This window comes from Antechinus flavipes, chromosome 1 (assembly GCF_016432865.1).
Source record: "Antechinus flavipes isolate AdamAnt ecotype Samford, QLD, Australia chromosome 1, AdamAnt_v2, whole genome shotgun sequence".
Taxonomy (NCBI): Eukaryota; Metazoa; Chordata; class Mammalia; order Dasyuromorphia; family Dasyuridae; genus Antechinus; species Antechinus flavipes.
Window position 1 is genome coordinate 454,914,639 of NC_067398.1, and position 27,132 is coordinate 454,941,770.

Genomic DNA, 27,132 nt, shown 5'->3' on the forward strand with positions numbered 1-27,132 from the left:
TGTAGTGATATAATAATTTTATGTATTTCAACTGTATTTATATGGGCAATAAGTATTCTTCAACTATTCATTCTTGCCCATTTCAAGTTTTAGATGAATCTCTTTGGATTAGTCTTAGATCTCACTGAAGCAATAGGATACAATGAAAAAGGTGATAAATTTGCAGTCAGAAGATGTGAGTTCAATCCTTCCTTCATCATTTTATCCAGGCAAGTTATTTTCCTGAAATCCACCTCTGTATCACCAACTGTTTCAAAATGTATGTCTCAATCACATCACAAACTCAACGGGTCAAAAAAGAACTCCCAACCCATCCTTTTTCCTGATTTATCAACAGACACATCCAATATCCTTCAAGTCACCTAATTTCAAAGTCTTGGCATTATGTTTGACTCCACGCTTTCTCTCACCCTACATAACTGATCAAATATATTAATTCTAATTTTACAGTATCTTCTCACACTTCTCCTTCTCTACTCACATGACCACCATTCTAGTTCAAGACCTCAATGCTGCTCACCAGGACAATGGCAATAGCCTTCTAATTGGTCTCCCTGGCTCCAGTCCATTCTATCTTTCCAATTCATTCTCCACACATCACACAAAGTGATTTTTCTATAGGACAAGTCAGATCATGTCCCTCTTGTCAATATATATGTACACGCACACACACACACACACACACACACACACACACACATATATATACACACACACATATAGATTGATAAATAGATACACACAAATCTATGTGTGTATGTATGTGTGTATAAACCTTTACTATGAGTTTTATTTTTGAGGAATTTGAGGAATAATTTTTATTAATTTAACATTATTCTAAATTTATGCATTCCTAGCTTAGAGAGAGAATTGTCCAAAAAGATATAGTAGTACCTCCATGTCCTTAAATATCACTCTATTCCACGTTAATTTGAGGTAACATTTCCAGGCATTTTGAATAAAAATGAGGTTACAATATTGAAAAGCAATTTGGAATTAATGTTCTATTCCATAAAATGGAGCAAGGGTTACTAAATTACTATCCTCTTTCCTGACAACTCCCCTCAACTGTTCTCAAAGAGGACTACACTAAGATCAATACTTTAATCCTTTCAGAATGGAAAAAGTTATTGTTATTAGGTGGGCTATAGGAGAAGTTTCTTCAGAAGATGAGGAAAGCAATGATAAGGTTTGTTGTTGTTCTGTCATTTTTAGTTATGCCAAATAAAAATTATTTTTTTAAGTTTTGTTACCATCATTAATTTTCCTGAAATCTTAGTGTTTTGTTTGGGATTTTTTTGTTCTTGTGCTTTTACACATTTTCAAAAGAAAAAAGTCTAATAAAGGACTTTGATGTAGGAGTATGCTTATAAATGTTTAATAATCAGTTCTCAAAAAATATATATTTCCCAGGCAGAAACAACATGGCAGAGTAAAGACAGGAACTTGCTCAACCTCTCCTCCAAACTGCTCCAAATTTTTTTAAATAATGACTCTGAGCAAATTTTAGAGCATCAGAACACCCAAAAAGACAGAGTAGAACGTTTTCCTGGTGAAGACAGCTTACAAGCTCAAGCAGAAAAAGATCTGTTACATCAGGGTGGGAATCCAGTGTGCAATCCTGGGGCAGGGTGTACCAGCACAGCTCCATACTCAACCCCAACCCTGGCCCAAATCAACTTCTGAATCAGCAGCAGTACTGGTGATTTCCAGACTTCTCAGTCCAGAGACAACAAAGAGGACCTGGAAGGTCAGCAGAAAAGGTGTGTGGAGCCAGAGTGAGACCCCAAAACACAACCCCAGTGCAGACCCAGCCCCAGCCCCAACTCCCTCCTAGACCCCAGTGTCAGTGAGATGGGACCTCTGAATTAGCAGCAATGCTGGAGGTTTCTCCTCAGTGTCCTCCATGGGGAAAGATTGCATCAACCAAGCAATGTGATGGAATCTGCCGTATTCCCAATGCATTTGTAAATTTTATGCGTATACATATAATTATATATGTATAACCTGTCTCCCCTGGTTGAATTTAATCCTCCTTAAGGAACCATTTCTTTTTTGTCTTTGTATCCCTGTGTTTAATATAATGTGTAGAACATAGTAAGCACTTAATAAATCCTTATAGACTGATTCATTGATTCACTGAAGTAAGTTAGCCTCTAACTTCAGTTTTCTCATGTGTAAAATGAGGAGATTAGATTAGATGGTCTCTAAATTTCCTTCCAGCTTTAAATCTATAATCCTATAAATGTGGGATTCTGGGACTTGATACAATCAATACAATAGCATCCCCAAAGAGGAGTATCTGGAGAACTTCACCATATTTATGCTATCCCTCTTAAGATATCTTTTTGACAGCAGTGAACATATTTGTGGATTGTTTTACATCTTATATATTTTTAAAATATGTCAGATTTATTTCTCAGGTTGTATCTAGCAAAAAATCTTGTATCATCATAATATAGATATGGCAGACACCTCGCTAGAGGAGATCCTACTTCATTTTATTCTCCCAATTCACTTTTTTTATAATCAACAATCAACAAATATTGCAGGATTGTGAATTCTCTATGCTTTTCAGTTAACTGTGTATATAGCTTGATGCAGAAAAGCATTTATGAAAACCTTCTTGATCCTTTGGGGAACTGCTTATTTAAAAACAAAATAGAATAAAAACTCTATTGTCACATTTTCTCTAACAGGCATGGTTTTTATTGGTAGTCATGGTGTTTTTTTCATTTGTAAGTTTCTTAGAAGATGATGCATAAGAAGTTAGAAAGGAAAAAAAACACTTAAAAGTCTAAGGAATTGTTTTTACTAGAACAACATAAAATAGAGAGCTGCAGTCTTCATAACAGAAGTCTAAGCCTTTTGATTTCACAAGACCAAAATTAACAAGCAAATTCTCTTTTCTGATCTGCACTGCAGATCTCAATTATATATTCTGTACTTGTTCTGCATGTGGGGACAGAGAAAAGGATTTGGCCCTCCGCCTGGCTATTGTGCATTTGTTTCTTTAAACTGAGGAAAACTAACAGCTTGGACTTTCATGCTACTATAGCAGACTGATAAAGTAGATGTATCCAGGTCTTTTCCTTACACAATGAATACTTTTTTATCTTATTTTGTTTCCAGATATTGAGTATGTCATTTTCACATGTTTCAAGCATATGTCACTCTAAAATCCCAGAATTCTGATCCCCTGCTCTTCTGAAATGCTCCAAATATACTTGAGCTGAATATGCCTGAAGCCAGATTAAAACCAACCTCCAAAGGTTTTTTATTTGGCATCTATATAGCAGAAATAGTGTGTTTTCTGTGGAATTTAAAAGTCCTTTCTTCATATTTGAGAACTACTCTTCAGTCAAAAATATAACTTAAACCTAAATTCAAGAGTTTTAATGCTACATTGAGTAGCGCAATGGATAGGGTCCTGGTCTTGAGATCAGGAAGATCTGAACTCAAATCCTCTCTCAGATATTTACTAACCATGTAACCATATATAGCAGCCATATTCCAGTAAAATTGTCTCAACAGATGGTCTAAAGCAGGTTGAGGGTCAAATCCACTGATGAATTAAGGAATGTCTCAGACCCTAAGCATGTAAAGACTTCCTCCTGCAGAATGGGTGAATGAGAATAATTTGTTCCAACTGCCATGAAGGTGGCTAAAACCCTTAGAAAGCCAAGGTCATCCACTTCATTCCAGACCATTGTCAGTCATCTTGAATTTTATTCTGCCATTGGACTTTGATGACGCAGAAAGAAAATGAGACTGACAGTTTTGCTCAAATCTGTCTCCCTTAAATCCAATTCATGAACAAGTCAACACATCATCTTATGATGTCATTCATCCTCTTTGAAAATTTAGGACAAACAACAACAGCTATGTAACTCTGGACAAGTCACTTAATCTCTCTCCATCTTAATTTCCTCATTTGAAAAATGGTGATAATAATTTGCACCTACGTTATAGGGTGGTTGTGAGAATCAAATGAGATGATACATGTAAAGATCATGGCAAACCAGAAAATGCTTGAGAAATACCAGCTATTATTATCATCATTATTATTATTTAAATTAACACCAATGCCATTCTATGTTCTGCATATCTTATCCTTCAGAGTTAAATTATTATCTCGTCATAGGATTAATATCTAGGCTTGGGAATTGGAAGTAAAGGGAAGATCTAATTCTGCATTGTATTGCCACTTTATGGGTGACAAACAGCATTGGCAGATTAAAACTAGGCATAATATCCTGTAGCAGTGTCTCAGTGTCTAACATGCTTATCAGACATCATTAAATGAGACCAAGGCTGACTTTTTTACCCTAGTGGAATACAGTTTATATAACTTGTGGTGAAGAAATAAAATGCCTACTTATTTAGAGTCCATTTTCAAAGATTTAAGTAATACTCTGGACCTTCTGAAGCTATTGTTTCTCTTTGTGTATTTTTTTCCCCCTCCAACTCTCTCAATGGCCAGATTCTGCTCAATATACCTTCTCATAGCAAATTTCTGCTACATTACTTTGCAGAAACTCCTTCTTAAAGCACTTTCTCCTCCCTGAAATAAATAGCAATTTCATCTTTTTAGGGTAAAAGCAAAAGAATAAGATGAGGATGTTGCTACTATTTACCTCAGCAACACCTTAGTTTACACAGCAACCAAAAATCATTCTGGTTATTCCTTTTTATGTCCTTTTTATCTTTTTTTAAAATTTATGTTGTATTTTATTTTTCCTCAGTTATATACAAAAAATTTTAATATATGCTTTTAGAAGCTTGAGTTCCAGATTCTTTCCTTTCCCTCTCCCCTACCCTTTCCTTCATTGAGAATGTAGGCAATTCAACATAGGTTATGTATGTATAGTCATACAAAACATTTTTATAATTTATGTTGTGAAAGAAAACACAGATTTTAAAAAGCTTCAAGAAAAATAAAGTTTAAAAAAGTTTGCTTCAGTCTGCATTCAGACACACTTAGTTCTTTTTCTGGATATGGATAGGAGTTTTCATTATAAGTCCTTCTAAGTTAACTTAGATCATTATACTGTTGAAAATAGTTATGTCATTTCTTGTTGATCATTTAACAATACTGCAGTTACTTTGTATGCTGTACTCATGGAAGTCTTCCCTTTTTCTGAGAGCATCCTGCTCATCATTTCCCATAGCACAATAGTATCCCATCATAATTACATGCAACAATTTATTTAGCCAATCCCCAATTAATGGGTATCCCCTCAATTTCCAATTCCTTGACCTCAGGGAAAAAATGCTATAAATATTTTTTTATATAGGTTCTTTTTCCTTTTGGTTTTTCATCTCTTTGGGGATACAGACCTAAAAATGATATTGCTAGATCAAGAGGTATGGCATGGTTTTGAAACCTTTGAGCATAGTTCTAAATTGTTCTACAGAATGGCTGAATGTCTCCTTTTTTTCCACAATCCTCCAACATTTGTCATCTTCCTTTTTTTTCCCTGTTAGCCAATCTAATAGATAGATGATAGTACCTCAGGATTGTTTTAATATGCATTTCTCCTACCAATATTTAGAACATTTTTTCAAAAATATGACTATAGGCAGCAATGGTTATTTCATTTAAAAATTGTTTTTATTGTTTTATCATATATTAATTGAGGAATGGATATTATTTTTATAAATTTGACTCAATTGTCTATATATTTAAGAAATAAGGCCTTTATCAGAGAAAACTGAAATTATAATTTACCTTTTTTAATTATATTTTTATGCTTTTCTTGAGTCTTGTATTTGAAAGTCAAATTTTTTATTCGGCTTTAGTCTTTTCATTAAGAATACTTAGAAATCTTTCATTTCATTAAATGTCTATTTTCCCCCTGAAGGATTATATTCAGTTCTTCTGGGTAGATGATTCTTAGTTATAATTCTAGCTCTTCTGCCCTCTGGAATATCATATCCCAAGTCCTCTTATTCTTTAATGTTGAAGCTGTTCAAGCTCCTACTATCCTGAGTGTAGTTCCACAGTAATTGAATTGCTTCTTTCTGGCTGCTTGTAATATTCTCTCCTTTATCTGGAATTCTGGAATTTGGCTCTAATATCCCTTTTATGTCATTTTAAAAACTTGTCAAAGAGTTTTTGTTTTTTATTTTTTTATTTTACTTTTACTCATCTAATGTGTGATTTCCCTTAGGGTAAGCAGTTGCTCTTAAATTCTTGAATACACAAATGTTTAAACTATTGTATATCCTCTCAACTTCTTTATTTCTATTGACAATCTTACCACCATTATCCCAGTGACTCACACTGAAACCTCAAAATTATCTTTGACCTCTCCTTTCTAAATCTAATTAATGCTGAGTCCAATGGACTTTCTCTAAAATACCTTTTAAACTATTTCCTCTTCAATACTCATATTGCTAGTTCAAGTCCAAATTTAAGTATTGTGTATTCTTTTAAAACTTTTCCCATTTGGTAAGATATTTTCAAGTTACAACCCCAAGTTTGGACAAAATATCAAAGTTATAATACTTAAAGAATGCAGACTGCAAACGTACTTTCATGGATAGTGAGTATTATTTGAAAACAAAATGCATATTTTAAAAGTAATTTGTTATAGTCACTTATTATTAGGCCTCATTTATGTCCTTGGAGAGGCAGAGTTATATTCTGGTATAAACAAAGGCTCCAAAGTCAGTAGGGAACACCTTCCCTGAAGGTCATTGCCATGTTTTTCTGATAACATATTATTTAGATAACCCATTTCTTGTTTTAATCTGAGTATATTCTGTTTTTTGTAACAGTTTCCTCTAAGTTACCTATGCCATCAGAAGATTTTCTTTCCATCATCATAAAATGATAAACCTCTGTGACTCTTTTCTCTCAACCTAAGTTCTCCACACCACTGTCCCACTTTAGAAGAGATCCAATCCTAGGAAGGGCTGAAGTTATCAAGATCAGAGAAGTGGGGAGAAGCTGCTAGGAATAGATGGGGAGTTTTTTGTTGATGAGAATTGTACCCACAATCCTTTAACACTATCTCTCAAAAAGCATACCATCTTGAAAAATATATTTATACTGATGCTGTTCCCTATCCCCAAATGTTAATTTCTACTAGACTGACTTTAACCTCCACTGGATCCTCCATCCAATCCTCACATGCCCTCTTTCTGCAGCATTTACTGTTAAAAAAAAAAAAAAAAGGCAGTGGGCTGGTTGTCATATGTCAGTAGTTGATCATTTCTATAGTTTAGTGAAAGACATTCCTCTTCAACACCTCGTGAAAAATTCAGGGAGAAGGAGTTATATTCCAAACATGTTATAAAGACAAGAAGAAAGAGAATGAAAATGGAAGTTGTCTTCCCTGTTCAATTCTACTAGTGGGGAGTGGGCGATCCTCTAAATACAAATACCACTAGATACTATGACAAGACAGAGATAAAAACAGGTGGTTTTGCTATTCCAAAGCACCGAAATCCCTCATCATGGAGTCACATGTGTCCCCCAGAAGTTGCCTAGGAAGCTCAGCACACTCCCCATAGGATGATTCCTAAGGTCTATCCCAGTTCATTCTCTAGTTAAACTCCTAATAATTTTTTTTGTTATGCAAAATGAGGATTTGATTTATGGAAGAAAGAGGAATGTGATTGTTACTGATTGTAGAAAAATTGAAATATTGCCAAAACAAATATATTGTCTTTAAAATTTATCAGAGAACTCCAAAGCCTCCCAAAGCATTTTATTTATATAACACTAAAGGGAATAGCTTCATCACAGTCCAACTTGAAACACAAGACCACTCTGAAGAAACAGTTCTATAACAGTATTGATCCTTATATGCCATGGCTTGAGGACCAGCCACATCTGAGAATCAACAATAAGTCAACATGAGATGTCTCTTCAGTCTATCTGACCTTCATCTCCACTTTCAGTCCAGAAAGAAGAACATGCTGGACCTCACTATAATTCCCAAATATCCTACACTCTGGGTACAATTTATTACTGTTACAGTACCACTTCTCTCCTCTTAATCTGCTTTTTGCCCTCACCCTGATTTCTCTCCATTATAGTTTATCAGTTCAACAATGTACTGTCCTCTATCCTTGAATTTTTTGTCCCCTGATTTTCCTATTACTTTCTAATCTTGAGGTACCCTTACCATTCACTTCCTATGTTCCTATTCCCAAACTGTCAAATCTTTGCCTTCATAGGGGGTCAGGAAGTAGGATCAATTTGTAGAAAATATAGAGATTCATATTGACTCAATAGAAAGATCTTTCAAACAATGAGAAGTACAAAAATGGAACAATCTGCTTTGTGAGGAAGTTATTTCCCCATTACTGGAGATTCTCTTAGTTTTTTTAAGCTCTGAACCAATTATGCTATGATGTCTAGTCTCTGAAATTCTGTAACAGGATGTGACCTCTCACCATGGGAATTAGTATGATTGCTTTGTAGAATTAGCTCAACCCAAGTATTGCAGGTTTATTTGGGAACTTACAAGACACCTCATCAGATAAATTTATTTTCTCCTTTGTCACCCCCCAAAAAAAAACCATTCCCTAATAAAAGACCAAGAAGTTAATAGAATGGCTACTTCATATTGAATCAATGAGGAAATCTACTAGTAGCTAGTCACTATTAGGATTGCCACTGAATTACACATGAGGAATTAAATTCTGTCCTTTGTTTATTTTCTGAGAGTTGAAAACATGGATGAATTGCTTTGTGATAACTGTTTCTGAAAACAAAAAAATAGTGCCATGGCAATGATAAGTTTTGTTTCTCTGTGCCCTGCCCCTTTGTTATGTGTGTGTGTTTTTTCCCCCAACTTGTAGATGAAGGGGCTTCCTTTCACCCTTGTGACGATACATACTGTGGGCCTTTTCCTGAATCTGAGCCAGAGGTGAAGGCTGTAGCTCACTTTCTCCGAAAACGCAGGAAGCACATCAGAGCCTACCTCTCCTTCCATGCTTATGCACAGATGTTGCTCTACCCCTACTCTTATAAATATGCAAAAATTCCCAATTTCAGCTGTGTTGTAAGTACCTAACTTCGTGTGAATATATATATGTGTGTGTGTGTCTGGTTTTGTGTGTGTTCATTCTGCAATGGGTAACGTGGCCTTTGTAGCTCTTTTTCTGATTTTAATATAGATTTTAGCCATAATCATATGCTTTGCGAACCTATTTGCATTCTTATCACAAGTTTGAGAAAAAGGTCAGCCTGGATTTGATTAGTTTTGTAACCTCTGTCACAAATCCAGGAGGGTAATTAATTTTATTGGGTAAATAATTGTAACTGCATTATAATGCAATTGTAATTAATTAAAAGTAAATTATAATTAATAAGATTTAATTACTCAGTAAATGCTACCAAATCCCTGGATATATCTATCCAAAAACTTGCCCATATAAAAATGAAACTCCTATACATAGAAGCAATTTGAATTTTTAAAATTAGAACTTTTAAAATATATGCTTATGGTATAAGATCCTCTACTGTTGCTAGCAATGGAGACAAATTCAGTATAAAATAGGTCCATTTTATATGCACATTTTTAATACTAGGAAGACAGACTCACTTGCAACCTTCCCCATAATCTTCTTTCTGAATGTCCTTGTCATGTCTCTTTTGTGCCCCAGTGAAAGGGACTTAGTCACTCAAGTATCAAAAGGAATTTCCTATCAAGCAATCTTACCTCTAAGCTATGGATCCCAAGGATGTTGTTTTAGTACAACTTCACTGTGTTGTCTTAATTAGAAAAGTCCCCAAATAAAAATAGCCTTTGTACTTTAACTATTAACATTTGCCTATTAACTATTAGCAAATGGTCAAGTGGGCTTTTATCTTTATAAAATATTAATCCCTTAGACATTTTGTTCTATTATATTTAACCTTGGCCAAGATTCAGGGTTCCTCATTCCAATGGCTCTATAATGGTTATTAGAAGGGATTTTGTCCTTTTGGATATCATCATTTGTCCCCATGGAAAGTAAACTCTCTCTATATATATCCTTCAAATCTCCTTCTGAAGAGTCTAGGTTCTTATCTCCAAAAGTCTACACTATTGTGTTTATTTTCATTTTGCTGCAGTGAAAAGAACACTGGCTCTGGAGTTAACAATCAAATGGAAACTAGGTAAAACTGGGCAAAACTAGTTAAGTAGTTTTTTTAAAAAAGCCTGAAAAAATCACATCTCTAAAAAGAATACTTAAAAAATAAAATTAAATAAATAAAAAATTAAAAGAATACTTGTTTGATCTTGGGCAAGTCATTTAACCACCTTTGTTTTCAGTTTCTCTTGAGTCATTTTTATAAAATGAATGGCTTAGACTAGATTAAGTGTTCTTAACATGGAGTCTGAAGACTAACTCCTACTCTAGATATTCATAGATAGATTGGGAGGGGGTGAAAAAGGGAATTATATTTTGACTTTCAAAAATCTTTAGTTTCCCTTTCTAATCCTATGTATTTTGTTTTCTGCATTTAAAAACAGTATTCTGAAAAGGGATCCATTGGCTTCATCAGACTGCCTAATGGGTCCAAAGCAGGAATAAGCTAAAAAAATACCTAGACTAGATGATAACTAAGGTCCCTTTCAGTTCTAGCTAGAGCTCTGATCCTACAATTTCATTTTCTCCTACTTCTAATATTGTTCACACACTATGCCATGCCTTTGTTTCCTTCATTCATCCTTCAGTGTCTTATTAAGCAATTTTCCACTACTCATCCACCTTGGAGATAGTAGTCTCTGGTGTTAATCAAGACAAGATAGATTCGGGTTAATGATTTTTAATTGTGTAGGGATTTAATTTATTCATAGCTATCTTCAGAAAACTATATTTAGATCCTTAATTCCAAACTATAAAGGAAGCATGACTGGGTGTAAACCCCATATTTGACACAATCCTGGTGTGGTGCTGCACAAATCATTTAACTTCTATGTTTCTGGAATTAGCCACTAAAGTCATAAATGGATCTTCATTCCTTTTGTTGGTAATGGTAGTTTAAGGGGTGTGGGCAGATCCTGAAGAATATAATAAGCCCCAATGTTTGTAACTATTGTAACTGGCTAACTGCTGAAAGGTGGCCCAGAGATTTATATATCTATATTCATTAATCATGCTTTTGTGTCGCATCAAATTCAAGTCAAAATTGTATTTATTTTTCTCACACACACACAAAAAAAAAAATCTTCCTCTCTTCCAATTTCCTTTTCTGGCTTAATGTCACCACTATTCTCTCAATGAGTAAGGCTCAAGTTCCTGGAGTTATCCTTGGGCTTTCCCTTTCAATTTTATTTGACACATTCATTAGGCACCCACCATGTGCCAGGCACTATTTTTGGCAACAAGGACTCTAAGAGTTCTGCCTTTGAGGAACTTGAGTTCTCCTAGAAGGATATAGCATGTACATAGAAAAATCCAAAATAAGCAAAAATAATGCAAAATATTTTGAAGAGGGAAGGCATATAGACAGGTGAGGAGTTCAGGAAAGGCCTCAAGTAGGAAGGAGAAGCCAAGTTGTCCTTTGAAATAAGTGAGAAGTTGTTTAAGGCAGAAGTAAAAAGGAGACACAGTCTAGGCAGGAAATATATAAAATCTTAAAGAAAAAAGCTAGAAAATTATATTGAGAACAGAATATACATGACTGGATAGGTAGATGGAAGCTTGGGGACAGGAAGGAGGGAGTTAATGGAAAGTAATAGAGATCGAAAAAGAAAATAGAAAAGAGCATCCATAAAACATATTGTTTTATTGGTCAGAAAGGGACACAAATATTTTTGCTACCTTGTTAAATTTAATATATACTTTTAAAACAAACTGTACCTGACAGAGGTTCCTAGTTTCACAGACAATCATGTTATTTGTTCTCCTTTGTCTATGGAAACTTCTGTAGTTGTTGGTCATTGTAAACTTTATTTTTAAAAGGAGGGAAAAAGAAAGGAAGAAGGAAGTTATATTGTGGAGATATTTAAATGTAAAAATGCCAAACTTTGAATTATTTTCCTAGAGGAAATAATTCTCTGGAGATAATTGTGTAAGAAAGTGACATTATCAGATCTGTGTTTTAGGAATATCAGTTTAGGAAGTTTATAAAGTGTGGATGGAGAGGGGAGAGAGAAAAACAAGAATACAATCCAATCAACCTTAGCTCTGCAATTTCTTTTTTTACATTCTTTTCTTTCTATTACCTGCACAACTAACATTCAGGTCCTTGTTAACTATTCTTGGGCTAATGAATATCCTCAACTATTTTCCTTACTTCCTGGTCTATCCTATAGTCATAGACTCATAAAACTTAGAACTTGAAAGGATCATGTAGTCAAAACCCATCATTTAACAAATTTGGAAACTGAGACCCAAGAGATAAATTACCAGAAATGATCATATAGGTGGTAAATAGCAGAGCCAGAATTTGAATGCAGCTTCAATCCACTAAATTCAATGCTCTTTCCACTCTCTCTCCATCCTTCATATTATAGCCAAAGTAATCTTTTTAACATGTACAGATCTGGCCACACAATCTTATCTACTCAGAAATCTCTGGTGCCTTTCCTCATACCTTATCTAATATAATACAAATTTCTCATCCCAGACAACTACACTCCAATTTAATTTATTCTAACCTACCTTTCCATGCTGATCAAGTGGAAAAATATTTGCAAAACACTAAGCACAGTACTTGGCACAAAATAGGAACTTAATAAATGCTTGTTTCCCTCCCCTTCCTTTATGACACTATCTTCTCTCTGAGTACTCAATGTTCTAATTAAACCAGACTGTTTCTTTCATACTTCTAAAATCCATTTCCAGAGACCTATTTGCCATTCTTTGAACACAATATTCTATCTCCCAACTCTATGCATTTCCATTGGATGTCCTCCATGCTTGGAATGCGCTCTCTCTTCTCATCTCCAACTCTTAATTACATTGCCTTCTTTCCAGACAGCTCAAATCTCATCTTTAGCAGATTTTCCCATTCTCCCCAGGTACAATTGCCTTTCCCTTTAAGATTATCTTCCACATGCTCTATATATCTTGTATGTGCCTAATTATTTATATCTCTAAAAAATGTAAGTTCCTTAAGAACAAATGCTATTACTGACTTTTTTGTTATTCCTAGCATTTTACACAATGCCTGGCACATAATAATTGCTCAATAAATGTTAGTTTATTTATGGCTCCCCATTCTTTTCAGTCCTTTTCCCTCCTCTTGTTCTGTGAACACATTGTTTTCCAGTGATATCACACACATACACACACACACACACACACACACACACACACACACACATACACACACACAATTTTCCACATATTAAAATCCTTTCCTTCCCTTCAAAATATAGCTCATATAGCCCATCTTTAATAAAATCTTGCCTGATTCCTCTGATATGAATGATCTCTCTTATCTCTGATCTCTCACACTACTGTTTGAACTCTTTGCATATCATATTAAAGACACATTATACTTAACTTGCATATTTATTTTATTTCTCCTACTACATTGCATGTTCTTTAATGACAAGTATACTATGTCTTATTTCAAATTACAATACTCACAACAATGCATTGCTCCTGGTGGGCAATTATTAATCTACTTAAACTGAAGACAGAAACACTTTAGTATTAGAAACAATAATACCATGTTGCCAATGACTCTTCGATTTAAGTATTAAATTATTCAGTGGTGATTTGAAACTAGAGGGTTGTGCACTGGTATCAATATACCTCTTTTCCTCCAACTTGACATATAACACTTCCATTAAACTCTGTGTTGAAACCATCTGTTTTACAATACTTTAAATGATGAATTACAAACAATTAGAATCTTTTAGTAACTTTGCTAGTTTTTTTTCAAGCTTTTAGCATTTCTGTGATTTATTTTTGATACTACCACTAGTATGGATAGTGAATTTGCAGAAAAACACATAACTTGTAATTCACATAAGACTGTTGGCAGAGAAGTGGAAGATTACCCCAAGCACATTTGGTGGGGGTTGGAGGAGGGAATTCTGAAATGAGCTCACACACACAAACACACACACTTTGATTTCATCATCTGTAGCAGCAGATCATTACTTGTCACTCGCTAAAACACAGTCTTGTTTGTCATTTAAATGTTTCATCCTTCCTTAGATATGCTTGAAGGTATAGTTCTGCTTTAAGTTTGAGAGTCCAGATGGACTGTGGACTCCCTGGGACATGGTGGGATATATTTGGAAAATCTTAGAATTTTAAGGTTCAGGTTCTACTTCTGATACATTTTGGCTGTATGACTATAGAGAAATCACTTAATTTCTCAGAGCTTCAGGAAGCTCTTTCTAAATGAGAAATTACAGAGGAATTGCCCATCTCTGTATGGGGAGTTCCAATACCAAGAGTTCCCTACATCAATGATGTCATTTTCATAGGTCTAAAAGGAAGGAAAGAAAGAAGGAAGGAAGAAAAGAAGGAAGGAAGGAAGGAAGGAAGAAAATAAGGAAGGAAGGAAGGAAGGAAGGAAGGAAGGAAGGAAGGAAGGAAGGAAGGAAGGAAGGAAGGAAGGAAGGAAGGAAGGAAGTTAGGAAGGAAGGAAGAAAATAAGGAAAGAAGGAAGGAAGGAAGGAAGGAAAGAAGGAAGGAAAGATCTGCCCCTTATTCCTAGAGGGTCTTGTCAATCCATTTGTAATTTATAGAGATATTTTTCCTACCCTGATTCTCTTGCTGATTTAGCATGGGTCTTTAGAGGAAGTCTTTATTTTTTTTCTCCCTTAATAAAAAGAAATCAGTTCTATATTCATGTATGTATGACCTAGATTTACTAGGTCACTCAAAAATACTTTTCTAACTGAAGTCTAGGAATTTAACTCCTATGCAACAAGGATTTTTTGCATGCTTAACTGTGACAATTCAAATAATAAGGAATTTTAAAATATATTTGTTGGCAAAACTTGCTGCTTTTATAGTATTTCAAACTTTGATATCACCATACTATAGTCTGTATTAGTAACGAAGTATGAATCAAAAGTGTGTCAGTATATCTAAAGATTAATGAGGTTAGTAATGTGAAATTCTAATGTTCTTCCATACATAGGAATCTGCAGCTTATAATGCTGTTATTGCTCTTCATTCAGCATATGGGGTTCGCTATAGACATGGACCTGCATCAAGCACATTGTGTAAGTATCATGTGAGAATATCCTGGGACTGGTTCTTTTAACTGACTTGTTCTTAGAAAAGAATTACATGCCCCTTTAAGTGGGTTTTGAAGCTGCTAAATTAGCTAAGGAGGGAGAAAAAGGTCTATATCTGATGAGTTTTGTAATATTCTGACAAAAATTTCCCTTAACAGTTTAAAGAGCTTCAAAGCAGAGTATATTCTATGCAGTAATGAATGGAAAGTGAACAAAAATCTTATAACTACAGAAAGCATTCAACTGAGCTTATAAAGTTCTGAACAGCCCTAAAATCTGCAAGAAGAAGCTCACTGAGTAAATATCCCAGCATTTAAGAAAATATCCCTTTTATTTTCCCTTCATTCTTATGAAATTCTATATCCCAATAGCTGCTGCAGCAAAAGAAATTTTATTCTATGTGGTGAATTTTCTTAAAATAAGAAAAGGTTGGATGTGGTATAATGGGAAGATAACAATACTGGATTTATAGTCTTACTTTAATCATCTATTTGACATTGAGCAAGTCACTTAATCCCTTTAAGCCTCAGCCTATTCTTCTTGGACTAGGTGATCCCTAATCAGCCTCAAAATACTTGTCTTTCATGACTCTAAAATGCATCAAAAATCCAATTCAGAAATCTCTCTTGGAAAGCATCACAGGTGTGTAAATACATGCATATATATCCATATATCTCTGTATGTAAGAGAGATGGGAGGGGATGGTCCATACTAATTGACTTTGAATAATATGATTGAGGGCAGCAAGTTGATACAGTGGACAAAGTGCTAGGTCTAGAGTCAGGAGACGTGAATTCAAATCTGACCTAAGACAGTAGCTGGAGGATCCTGGGTAAATCCGTTAATAGTGTTTGCCTCAGTTTCTTCATCTGTAAAAAGAGCTAGAGAAGGAAATGGGAAATTACTCTAGTGGTTTTGCCAAGAAAATCCCAAATGGGATCATGAAGAGTTGGACATGCCTGAAAATGACTGAACAACAAAAAATATAATTGACTTCCCTTGAGTCTGATCCAATCAGATAAGCACTTACTAAGCACATGAAACATTCAAGGGTACAGGAATATAAAGATAAAAACAAAACAGAGGAAAAAATAGAATGGTTTCCAACTTCCAGAAGCTTATACCGTAAGGAGATAAGGCATTTATGCAGATAAATCTATATGTGGTAATCTGAGGAAAAGGGAATGAGTATTAACAAGTCAGGTAATTAGATCTCTTCAGCATATTCTTCCTGTACTAAGTTTCACTTCCCATTTTCTTTACCCTGAAGAGCACATGATCCTAAAGATTTGTCGTTTTATATTAGAACCAAATGTGTTTGGCCTTATATTGACAGCCAATTATTTAGAAAGCAGTTTTTCTCAGCCAGGATAAATGTTTGAATAGTGGTCATCCTAAAGATATATTCCCTACTCCCACTTTAGCTTTCTATCACTACAAATCTTTAAAAGGAAAATTTTATATAAAGAATATCTATCTACCTGATGCAGGTGGGTTGTGCAGTAGATGGAATCAGGAAGATCTAAGTTCAAATCTAGTTTAGAACACTTACTAGATGTGTGACTCTGGGCAAGTCACTTAACCCTGATTGCCTAAAAGGGGAGGGAGGGAGGGAGAGAAAGAAAGAGAGAGAGGGAAATAAAGAGAGAGAGACAGAGAGAAATTATATTCCCAATTAATATTTAATAATAGCTAATATTCATATAGCATTCATGGGGCTCGTAGGATCACAGATTTAGTACAAACAGGGACTTCTGAAGTTATCAGATCCTTACCCATTATTTGACCAGAGGGCCAAAGTATCTTGTATGAGGTCACACAAGTGGGAAAGTGATGCAGCCTTTGGTCTTCTGGCCCTCATGCCCTTCCCACTGTATCTCACTGCCTCTTGAGGTGAAAAAGGGAAATCTATTGTCAGGGCAGCCCAAGGATGTAACTTCAGTTCTCTGGCTACTTTCTGTAGCCCCAGTAAGCCTCTGATCTACAGAATTTGGCAGCCTAGCCTCACCATTAGCTAAAATAGGATTGCTGAAAAGCAGCAGTCATTTAATCATCTGCTTCACTCCTATTTTGAAACTGGATGCCCCCTAAAAAGTTGGATGATTTTGTATAAAAATACAAAATTTTATTTTTTACACAGTATAAAAATACATGGGAAGTGCCATTTAGCAGAGACGTGGTAATCTATATGTCCAAAATGAGGTAAATGATATCAGACCCAAAAAAGTTTGGGTTTTTCATTTTTTCTGTTGTTTCTTGTTTCACTATATTTTTTTGTTCCAAGGAAAGATTGGCGATCAGGGGTTGGGACTAAGGACATAGATTATAGATTTAGAGTTGGAAGGGATATTGGAGATTATCTAACAGCTAGCCCAAATTCCTCATTTTATATGTAAGGAACTAAGCCAAGAGAATTTAAGTGACTTGGCCAGTGTCACACAGCTAGTGTCTCTGAAGTGGGCTCTGAACATCAACCCAGTCTTCTTAACTCTAAATCCAGCATTCCATTCACTGGTGCTTTTTTAAAAGGCGTCAATAAAATCTTTGTTTGGGTTTTTTTTATTTTAAATATGAATAGAAGTGTTACTTCAAGTAAGAGTTATATAGGTTTCAGTCTAAAAATTAGCTGACTACTCCCTCTTGAGAACAAGGAACTTGATTTTTCTCATGAAAACGAGATTGTCAGGATTCATTACTTGCTTAAAAAACAGGAATATACATCATTTTGAAAATTTTTCCAGGTTTTTCCATAAGAAGAACGTGAACCATACTAATCATTTTTTTTCTTCTAGATGTGAGCTCTGGCAGCTCAATGGATTGGGCTTACAAAAATGGAATACCCTATGCATTTGCATTCGAACTGCGTGACACTGGGCATTTTGGATTTTTGCTCCCAGAGTCTCTAATCAAGCCAACATGTACAGAGACAATGCTGGCAGTGAAGAATATCACAATGCATCTGCTAAAGAAGTGTCATTGAGAGATGTCACTAAGGGCCAGATCTCAGCAACAGCGAACACATCACCCTTGTCAGGACTATTCTGAGCAAGGGCCTTGCTTTGCTTTTTCAGAACTGTTTGGGATTGACTGGTGGTTTTGTTGTTTATTTGTTTGCTTGTTTTAAAAGAGACACATAGCCTGTTTAACGTGAATTTCCATGAAAATATATCTCTGTTCATTGACTTTAAAAGGAGTTTATCAAGTTCCTCAGCTCCCCTGAAATGGGAAATAAGCTGAAAATTTGACCCTGATATCAGAGGCTCAATTAGGAGCCACATTGTCATCCAGTTTACTTTAAAAGAAAACATTATCTCTGAGGCCAGATTTTATAAAGGAGAGAAAAAAAGAAAGCTCATCTTATCTACTCTTAGTTTCAAGGCAGCTCGTAACATATTTAACAATGATTAATCTTTAATAAATCTTGTATTCCCATTTGAGACCAATGCTACTTGTTCATCTATGTTTTTAATGATTTACTACTGTTTTTTTTAAAAATATAACTCAGCTTCCCCAGGCTTGGGAAACAGCCAGGTTACAGGTAAACAATTGACCTGAAAAGGACTAAGACCAACTATAATTCATTTTTATTTTTAAATTAAAAGTTTTACTAAACATTTAACATTGAATGTCCATGCACCTAAATCTGTTTAGCAATTATTGATACCTATATCAATTCATTTCAATGCAAAAAGTCACTCCCTCTTCTTCCCTATGATTATTCCTTTTTTATTCCTTTTTATTCATTTTTATCTCATACATACAGCCAAGAATATACACTATTCTCTTGACTCTGTTTTTTTTGCTTTATGCAACTTCATAAAGCTCTTTCCAAATTTCTTTATATTTCTTATCATTATTGGTCTTAATTAGAATATTTCTTTTATTAATATACCATAATTTATTTAGCCATTCCACTATTGTTAACTGATTGCCCTATTGCTCTATACACCATTACTATAACTTTCAAAACACCCTTTCCTAGTCAATATTCCACAGCACAGTATTGCCTCCCCTAATTAGAATGTAGATTTCTTGAGGATGGGGAGGGGGGGGATCTGTTTTGCTTTTGTATTTTGTATCCCTAGTGCTTAACACAATGTCAACAACTCAGCAACTGCTTTAAAAATGTTTATTCTTTCATTAATCATCCAATATTTATGTTGCTCTAGTTTTTTGCACATCAGGTTCTATACATAAGATATCCAAAAAGCAAAATGAAGGAACTATCATGTCATGTGTCTGTGGAGACACAGAAAATAATCTTAAATACAAAGACACAAAGGATAAGTAAAATAATGAGGACCACAAGTATGATTAGAGAATTAACTTCATAGTCTACAGTAGACTGCCTACATATTGATATAGTGGATGCCTGGAGTCAAGAAGCTTTATTTCTTGAGTTCAAATCTGTCCTTAATCATTATCTAGTGTCTGTACAACTCACTTAACCCTGTTTGCCTCAGTTTCCTCATCTATAAAATGAACTGGAGAAGGAAGTGACAAACTACTTCAGTGTTTGCCAAGAAAACCCCAAGTAGGATCACAAAGAGTCAGAAATAACTGAAAAATGACTAAACAACAACAATAAATATATGTGGCACCAAATTTCTATTCATTGGATATTGCAATGGTATTCCATTAAATCAAGTTTGTGCAATGTTTTATTTCTGGAAATCTTTCCTTCTGAGCAAAATAGAACTTACCTTTCTTGAATGCAACTTACTTTTGAATTTGACTCTGGAGGAACATTGTGACACCTTTCTAAAGGAATAAAGGTTTTTATTCGAAAAAAAAACCCTATGATTTCATCAGTGCAGGAACTTCCATGGACAGAGATAATAATCTGTCCATAACTTATAGCCTTACTGAGCTGCCCATGGCTGAGAGTTTGGCAGTTTGTCCATCGTCATACAGTTTGTGCCACAGGGAGAATGTGAGCCTAAATCATTCTCACTCCAAGCCTAGCACTCTATCTACCATTCCATTTTCCATCAGCAATTATGCTTAGCTTCACTCCAGGGAATATCATGCCCTACCTCAGGATAAGCTGATCATCTGAAATTTTATCACCATGTTGCTTGACTGGATTTTGATATTTAGTACCTTCTCAATTCACCCTGAGTTGCCTGCCTTTCCCCTCTGAGTGGAGATGTGGAAGATAAAGCATTAAACTCCTTCTAAAGCTTTCCTTTCTAAAGGAGTCACAGTCTTCCAAGTAACTCTATTTTCCATATTTTCCATCAGAAGCATATATATCTATATATATTTATATACACTGTGTATTCACACACATATATATTTATATATACACACACGCAATACACATACACATATACATTCTTGATCCAATAGAGTTGCTTTTTCTGTCTTTATTTTTATTGATGTGATTTCTCTCTCCTCTCTATAATCATATCCAAGAGTATGATCTTAAGTTGCAAATGTGATGGCTCCATTTTTTGTTTGTTTGTTTGTTTGTTTGTTTTTTACTGAGGCAATTGGGATTAAGTTACTCACCCAGGGTCACACAGAAGGAAGTGTAAAGTATCTTAGACCAAATTTGAACTCAGGTCTTCCTGACTTCAGGGCTAGTGCTCTATATATTGCACTACCTAGCTGCCCTGGTTCCACATTTCTTAATAATATAATTATTTTTTTAACAATATTTTCCATTTTTATTCTATTTTTAATTATTCTTCAATTTTCCTCCTTAAATGCTCTTGAAATGATTTTACTTAGTTGGACATTTTGTCTATATTTGTTAAAAACTGTTTTTGCCTTCCTCTAAGCTCCTCTGTGCTTATGAGGAAATACTTCTCACAATCATCCATCATTCTTCTTCAGGAATCCTACAAGCAGTTTTGACAACTATCACTTTTTTTTGGCAACTAAAATGTTTCCTGATAAAAGCATTTTCTGAGTTCTTTTGTTCTTCTTGTTGAAATGAATGACATTAGCTAATCTTATGGATGAAAATATTTGTCACAGTGTCAATGTGGTTTCTATTGTCCATTTCCCACTTTTGATTTTTAATTTCTTGCTTAAATAGTTCAAGATGAAACTGCTTCAATTGTATGCCATACTTTTTTCTCAATATTATTTCTTCTTTTTCCTCCTCTTTTTCTTGTTTTGTTTTGTCTTTGTTTTTTTAATGATCTTAGCTCCAATGGTCTGACTGTACAATGAAAAGCAAAGAACATTTAAATACTTACTAGTGCTAGGCACTGTGCTATGTGCTGGGGATATAAATACAGAGAAAGATAGTCCTTGTCTTCAAGGAGTTTATATTCTAATGGGAATACAACACACAAAAGCAAACTAAAAAGGGAAGGGGATATTTGCAAAGAATCATGGGGCCAAAATTTTTAAAGTAAGAAGCAGAGTCTGAAAAAAAAAAAAATAAGGTTAGCTGGTCTGGGCCCCTCTAAAAATGGAACTAGAAAGAACTCATCAAAAGAAGAAAGGAGGTTGAGATGGCAGTGGGATACTCCAATGTGAGAAGATCCCAGGGACAAGTAGGGACAATCTCGTTGGAAGAAGATTGTACCAAGAAAATGATGCTCCAAGGACCTTCGGGCATTGAAGGAAGAAGCTCCAGGGTGAAATAGCAAATAAAGAAGGATTTGCATAGTCCAGGAAATCAGAAGCAGAGCCAGGAGAGGAACAGGAAATTGCTTCAGAAATCAATAATTAGCCTTTTCTTGTCCATTCAAATCAATCTCATTATTGATGTTATTATTCGGTATTCACCATATCCAGTTCTTTTCTTTAAAGAAAAAAAAAAAGTGGGGGCAGCTAGGTGGTACAGTGGACAGAGCACCAGCCCTGAAGTCAGGAGGACCTGAGACACTTAACACTTCCCAACTATGTGATCCTGAGAAAGTCACTTAAATCTAATTGTCTCAGAAAAAAAAAAAATTAATTTTTTTTTAAATTAAAAGTGGTCATAATAGAGAGGCATGAGACTTTTGTGCAATCTGTAATCTCAAGACTTTTGTTTCTTAGTCCTATTTGAACTATGCTTTCTCATCTGTTTCTCTATGTTCTAATCTTTTCCCACCTTTCCACTGAAGTCACTAAGTATCAAAGTATATACCCATTTAAATTATCTTAAAAATGCCATTATACAAATTTCTATACCATTTCACCATTTAGAAGTGATACTGGTACACAGACTGCAATTATTTTCATAGTGGTTATTTTGCAAATATTTATCATTAGTTTGGTAATGTGGGAACCAAATATCCTTTGAAATAATGTTTCTAGTTGCTCTTAGATTTATGAGAAAACTCCACTAATTCCTTTCTTTGCCTCTTCAAAAAGTAGCTATGACCCCATCCTTACTTGTAGCTATAAGGGACTTGTTTCTTTTTTACTGATTTCCTTTATAACAAGAGCGTTAAGATTAAAATGATTTAGTTCCCTTGGCAATATGACGCTTCATCGGTCAATAATTTCACATGTAGATTACTGATTATCAAATTAAACTTTACTTATTATCTAAAAACAGAGAATTTTTAGCACCATCTGCCCCCTTCTGTACCACTATACCACCATCCTCTCAGAAGAAAAAGAATTGTCCAAATCTTCATTTTTCTTTGTTTCATGTATTGCCAGAGCCAAAAAAAAATCATCACTAAATCCCCAGTTCTTGTAAAATGTATCAAAAAATATTCTCAGTTTGCCTTTTCAGGTGATAGAACTTGTCAGACCTTATGAAGCATTGTAAAAATCTTACCTGGTCAATGTAAAAAAAAAAAAAAAAAAAAAAAGGAAAGTTTTCCACTTCTTATAGTGGAAAAATGTATATTATATACTATGCCTAGTACATTGTATAGAGTTCTGATTCTAACTAATATTGGCCTCACTTTTATGTATCATGTCTACTATAAAAGAGGCAATATGGTCCAACAAAGAGTTAAATTGTAGAAAGAATCTACATTGACCATATGAATATGGGCAAGTAAATCAACCTCTCTGGAGCTAAGGAAAATCTCCAAGCCAAAAATTACAGATAGAGTAAGATCTGAATTAGTCATGAAAAGAAGTTTCCATTACTATAAAATCACAAATATATACTCTAAATGCACTCCAAAAAAGTTATTTTTATTTGACAATAAGCAGCATATTAGTAGATTCTGGCTGTTCTTATCCTAATACTTTGTTGAACAAATACAGATCAAGATCAGCTGTCCTGAAATGAGTTGACACATCTAAAAAGTGATGAGTTGCTCCTGTTTTGGTGTTATTGAGAGTAACAATTGAGGTGTTAATTTTTTTCATCATTATTTTGATTGCTGATATCCTTTTATGAAAATAACAGTCTCTAGTGTATACAAGTAAAATAATCATTTGGTTGGAAATAGAATTGTCTTTTCTTGTCTTTATAGTTTAACTTATAAAATAAAACATTATAATACAAATCACACTAAAAAATGTATACATTTTTGCTACCGCTACACTTATCTTGGGTATATTTTTTTGTATGTTACATCTTGGGATTTATAGTTAAATTATAATAAATCAAGTCTAATTGATTAAATTAGATTCTGTATTATGTTAATTATAGTATATCATAAATTGTGTCAATAACTACACAATAATTGCATATGACAGAATATTTTCATAAGAACAATCAGAACCCTATATGATAAACTTTGCCAAATGCATTGCACAAAACCCATTGCAGTAAGAACCAGGAATAATATGTATAAGAATAAAATCGTATTGTCTCCTAGATTTTCTAACTGTGGCTTCATACTTATAAGCATCTAACAAATCCATCTGCTGTCATCCACCATGTATGAAGCATAAGCTACAAATGTTATACCAGACTCGCACCTATAGATCCCCACCATCTCTCCAATGGTCTGTGCCCACAAAACTGCAGCCAGGGCTTTGATGGCCATTATATTTTCTTCCTGTTTCTACTGGCATCCACCCTTGCCCCATAATGGGAACACCTAACGAAAGCCATTTTCCTCCTTGTTTTCTATGATATTGCACCTTCCCAGTTCTACACCCAACAGTATGATATTTATTTCTCAGGCTCTTTTACCACATCAGTGTCTCTTTCCTGCCTAACTCATACATTTACCTGTCAGTCTTAATATATTCTGAGCTTTTGTGACCCACCTTGGAAATTTTGCTAACATGAAACCAACATAGTCTCTCTAGAGGAAAGCATTTCTAGTCCTCAATGATTAACAAAGCTTCCCCCAGAAGATACAACTAGAAACCAAAAAGGATATCAAACTACTCTGCAAAGCTGGAAAAGTATCCTAATGCCATTTATCTGTTCAGCCTAAATGATAAAGAGTCATCTATGTTTTGAAGCAGCTACTGAATTTCAACTTAGGCTAATATTTTTACGCGAAAATATTGCCTTCCTCTAACCTAGAAGGATTTTTATTCAAAGATCTAAAGATGTGCTCAAGATTCTCTGAAAGAATATCTGATATTTATGGTAGGCTCAAAGTTGAGAACTACGGAAATTATGTTCCAGACGATGTCTGATGTATGGATCAAGTGATAGTTCTCTGAAATATTGCATAGTGTCTTCATTTGATAGAGCATCAAATATAAAGGTGCAATTTAATTGGTTTTATCACAGTCAAAAGAATCTCATAAAAGAGTAGATCTTTGGAGTGAACATTGTTATGCTTGTCTCACAAACACACACTAATATTCAGAGAGAGAAAGAGAAGCAAATATGCTGAAGAAAAAATGGTAGCCTATAGAAGTAGTCTTAGATCTTTTTAAAAGCTTCCTAATTATATTTAATAATAATTGAAGTGTTGAATAGAATATAAAAAAAATTTATATTAAAAAATAAATTCTTCACTAAGGAGATGAAATCAGATTAATGTTCTTTTTATACTCACAGATACAAACTTTCTATACATATATCTTACCTTAGCAATTACTTTAAGCATTTTCCTTTTTTATTTATTACCTTTACTAAGATGTTTTCAGATAGAAGACATATTGAATCACAATCAATATTTTCCAAACATTGATCTTACAGAATTTTGCATATTTTGCTCAGAATAATTTATCACACCAAGTGATTAAAGACATTAAAAACATAGATGGTGAAAGTATTTAACTACTGGTCAAAGCCTTATTATAAATAACTGTGATATAATATTAATTCATCATATTTCCATATTTGTTTAACTCCTCAAAATATAAAGCTTTTTTTCCAAACATCATGTGGTTAGGTGATAAGCATTTATTAAGTCCTCAATTTATGCCAGGCATTGTGCTAATTTCTGGAAATTCAAATACAAAAAGAAAAAAAAGAGAAGAAGGAGGAGGAGGAGGAGAAAAGTTACTCCTGCCCTACATTCTAATGGGGAAAGACAACATATTAAAAGGAATAAAAGGGGAAGGAAGATAGCATGGCCAGAGAATCAAAAGCTGGACTGGACTCAAACCCAAAATATAGACCCAGGAAGGAACTCACCAAAATGGAGAGGATTTTCCAGGGAAAGAAGGATTTGGGGTCTCAGAGAACTCAGAATTCTTATCCGGTACTTGTTTCTCAGTCTTCATCTCTTTCAACCCCAGTTTTTATACTGAAAAGTATAATATACATATTTATTTCCCATTCCTTGAAGATCCTGGATTTTCAATTCATTAACCTCCTCAGCTCTCAAACTCTACTACAGACTGGTGGCCTTGGGCAAGTAATTTTATCTCTCTGAGCTTCAGTTTCTTTACATGTAAAATAAAAGTTGCATTAGGTGATCTTCAAGGTCCCTTTCACTTCTAAATCTATGATCCTATCAGCTGAGTTGAAATACCATTGCAGTTAAATCATACAAGAGGAAACGATGGGAAAATCTTTTATCTCATCATGTTCCATAACCATTCTTCCTATATGAACTTCTCTTCTTCAATTCTAATCCCTTCTCCTTTTATCCAATCTTTAATTCACTCCTAAACTTTTTTGAATTTCCATGACCTTGCTCTTTCCCAACTTTCTTCCTACCTGTCTGGTAGCTAATTGTTGCTGAATCTTCATACATTTGGAGGTATAACAGGATTCTGTCTTAGTTTCCATTTTCTTCTTTCTTTATATTTTCTATATATACTTTCTATCTAGACAAGCTCATCATTTCCCATACAAGTGATCCAAGTGATCAATTATCACTTCTCTGCTAATGATGTTCAAGATGATATATCTAGACTTAGTCTATATCCTAAGCTTCAGTCCCACATTATAAAAGACTTACTGGACATATACACCGGGATATCCCCTGTGCATATCAAAATCAACATGTTCAAAATTCAATTTATTTTCTTCTCTCTTTCTCCTTCCTCCCTTTCTCCTTCTCTCTCTCTCTCTCCCTCTCTCCCTCCCTCCCTTTCTCTGTCTTTCTCTTTTTCTCTCTCCTTCCCTCTCTTCCTCTCTCTCTCTTTCTCTCTCTTTCTTTCCCCCTCCCTTTCTTTCGGTCTCTCCATACACATATATATGTGTGTATGTTTAAATATACTATATATGCAGATATGTATGCATGTGTATGTATATATACATATACACATACACACACAATATTCACTTTTCTGCATACGTGTTATTTTCCCTTAGTAGAATGTAAGCTCCTTGAGAGCAGTGACTGCTTTTATTTTTGCCTTTATATCCCACTTACCATTCAGTAAGTAATGGGTAATCACTCAATAAATGTTTGTTGAGTTGAAATGAAACTTCTTCAAGTTTTTTCAGTCTCCTGTTTCCCAATTCATTTGCTCTCTCCAGAATCTGAACTTTGTAGTTGAGCACTTTAGATATTTTCTCTATCCTTGAATTCTTCAAGCTCTTACACCACTGCCTTTCACACTTCGACAATCTTCAACCTTTGATTTGTCTCTCCATCTGCCCTCTCTGTCTATACTCAGGTGCAACCATGATGGACCACAAATTCACATCATCTAAATTCAGATAGGTCTTCATTACACCATGACAATT

General features: G+C 34.5%; 1 protein-coding gene across 1 annotated transcript in view; it reads left to right on the forward strand.

The window, feature by feature from the left end:
• Positions 1–23,651, forward strand: part of CPA6 (carboxypeptidase A6) — a 112,581-nt gene extending 88,930 nt beyond the window's left edge. Inside the window, exons 7-9 of the mRNA XM_051973619.1 lie at positions 8,818–9,020; positions 15,062–15,146; positions 17,954–23,651. Of these exons, the coding sequence (XP_051829579.1) occupies positions 8,818–9,020; positions 15,062–15,146; positions 17,954–18,141 (476 nt within the window). The 3' untranslated portion in view covers positions 18,142–23,651. The remainder of the gene's footprint in view (positions 1–8,817; positions 9,021–15,061; positions 15,147–17,953) is intronic.
• The last annotated feature ends 3,481 nt before the right edge of the window (positions 23,652–27,132 follow it).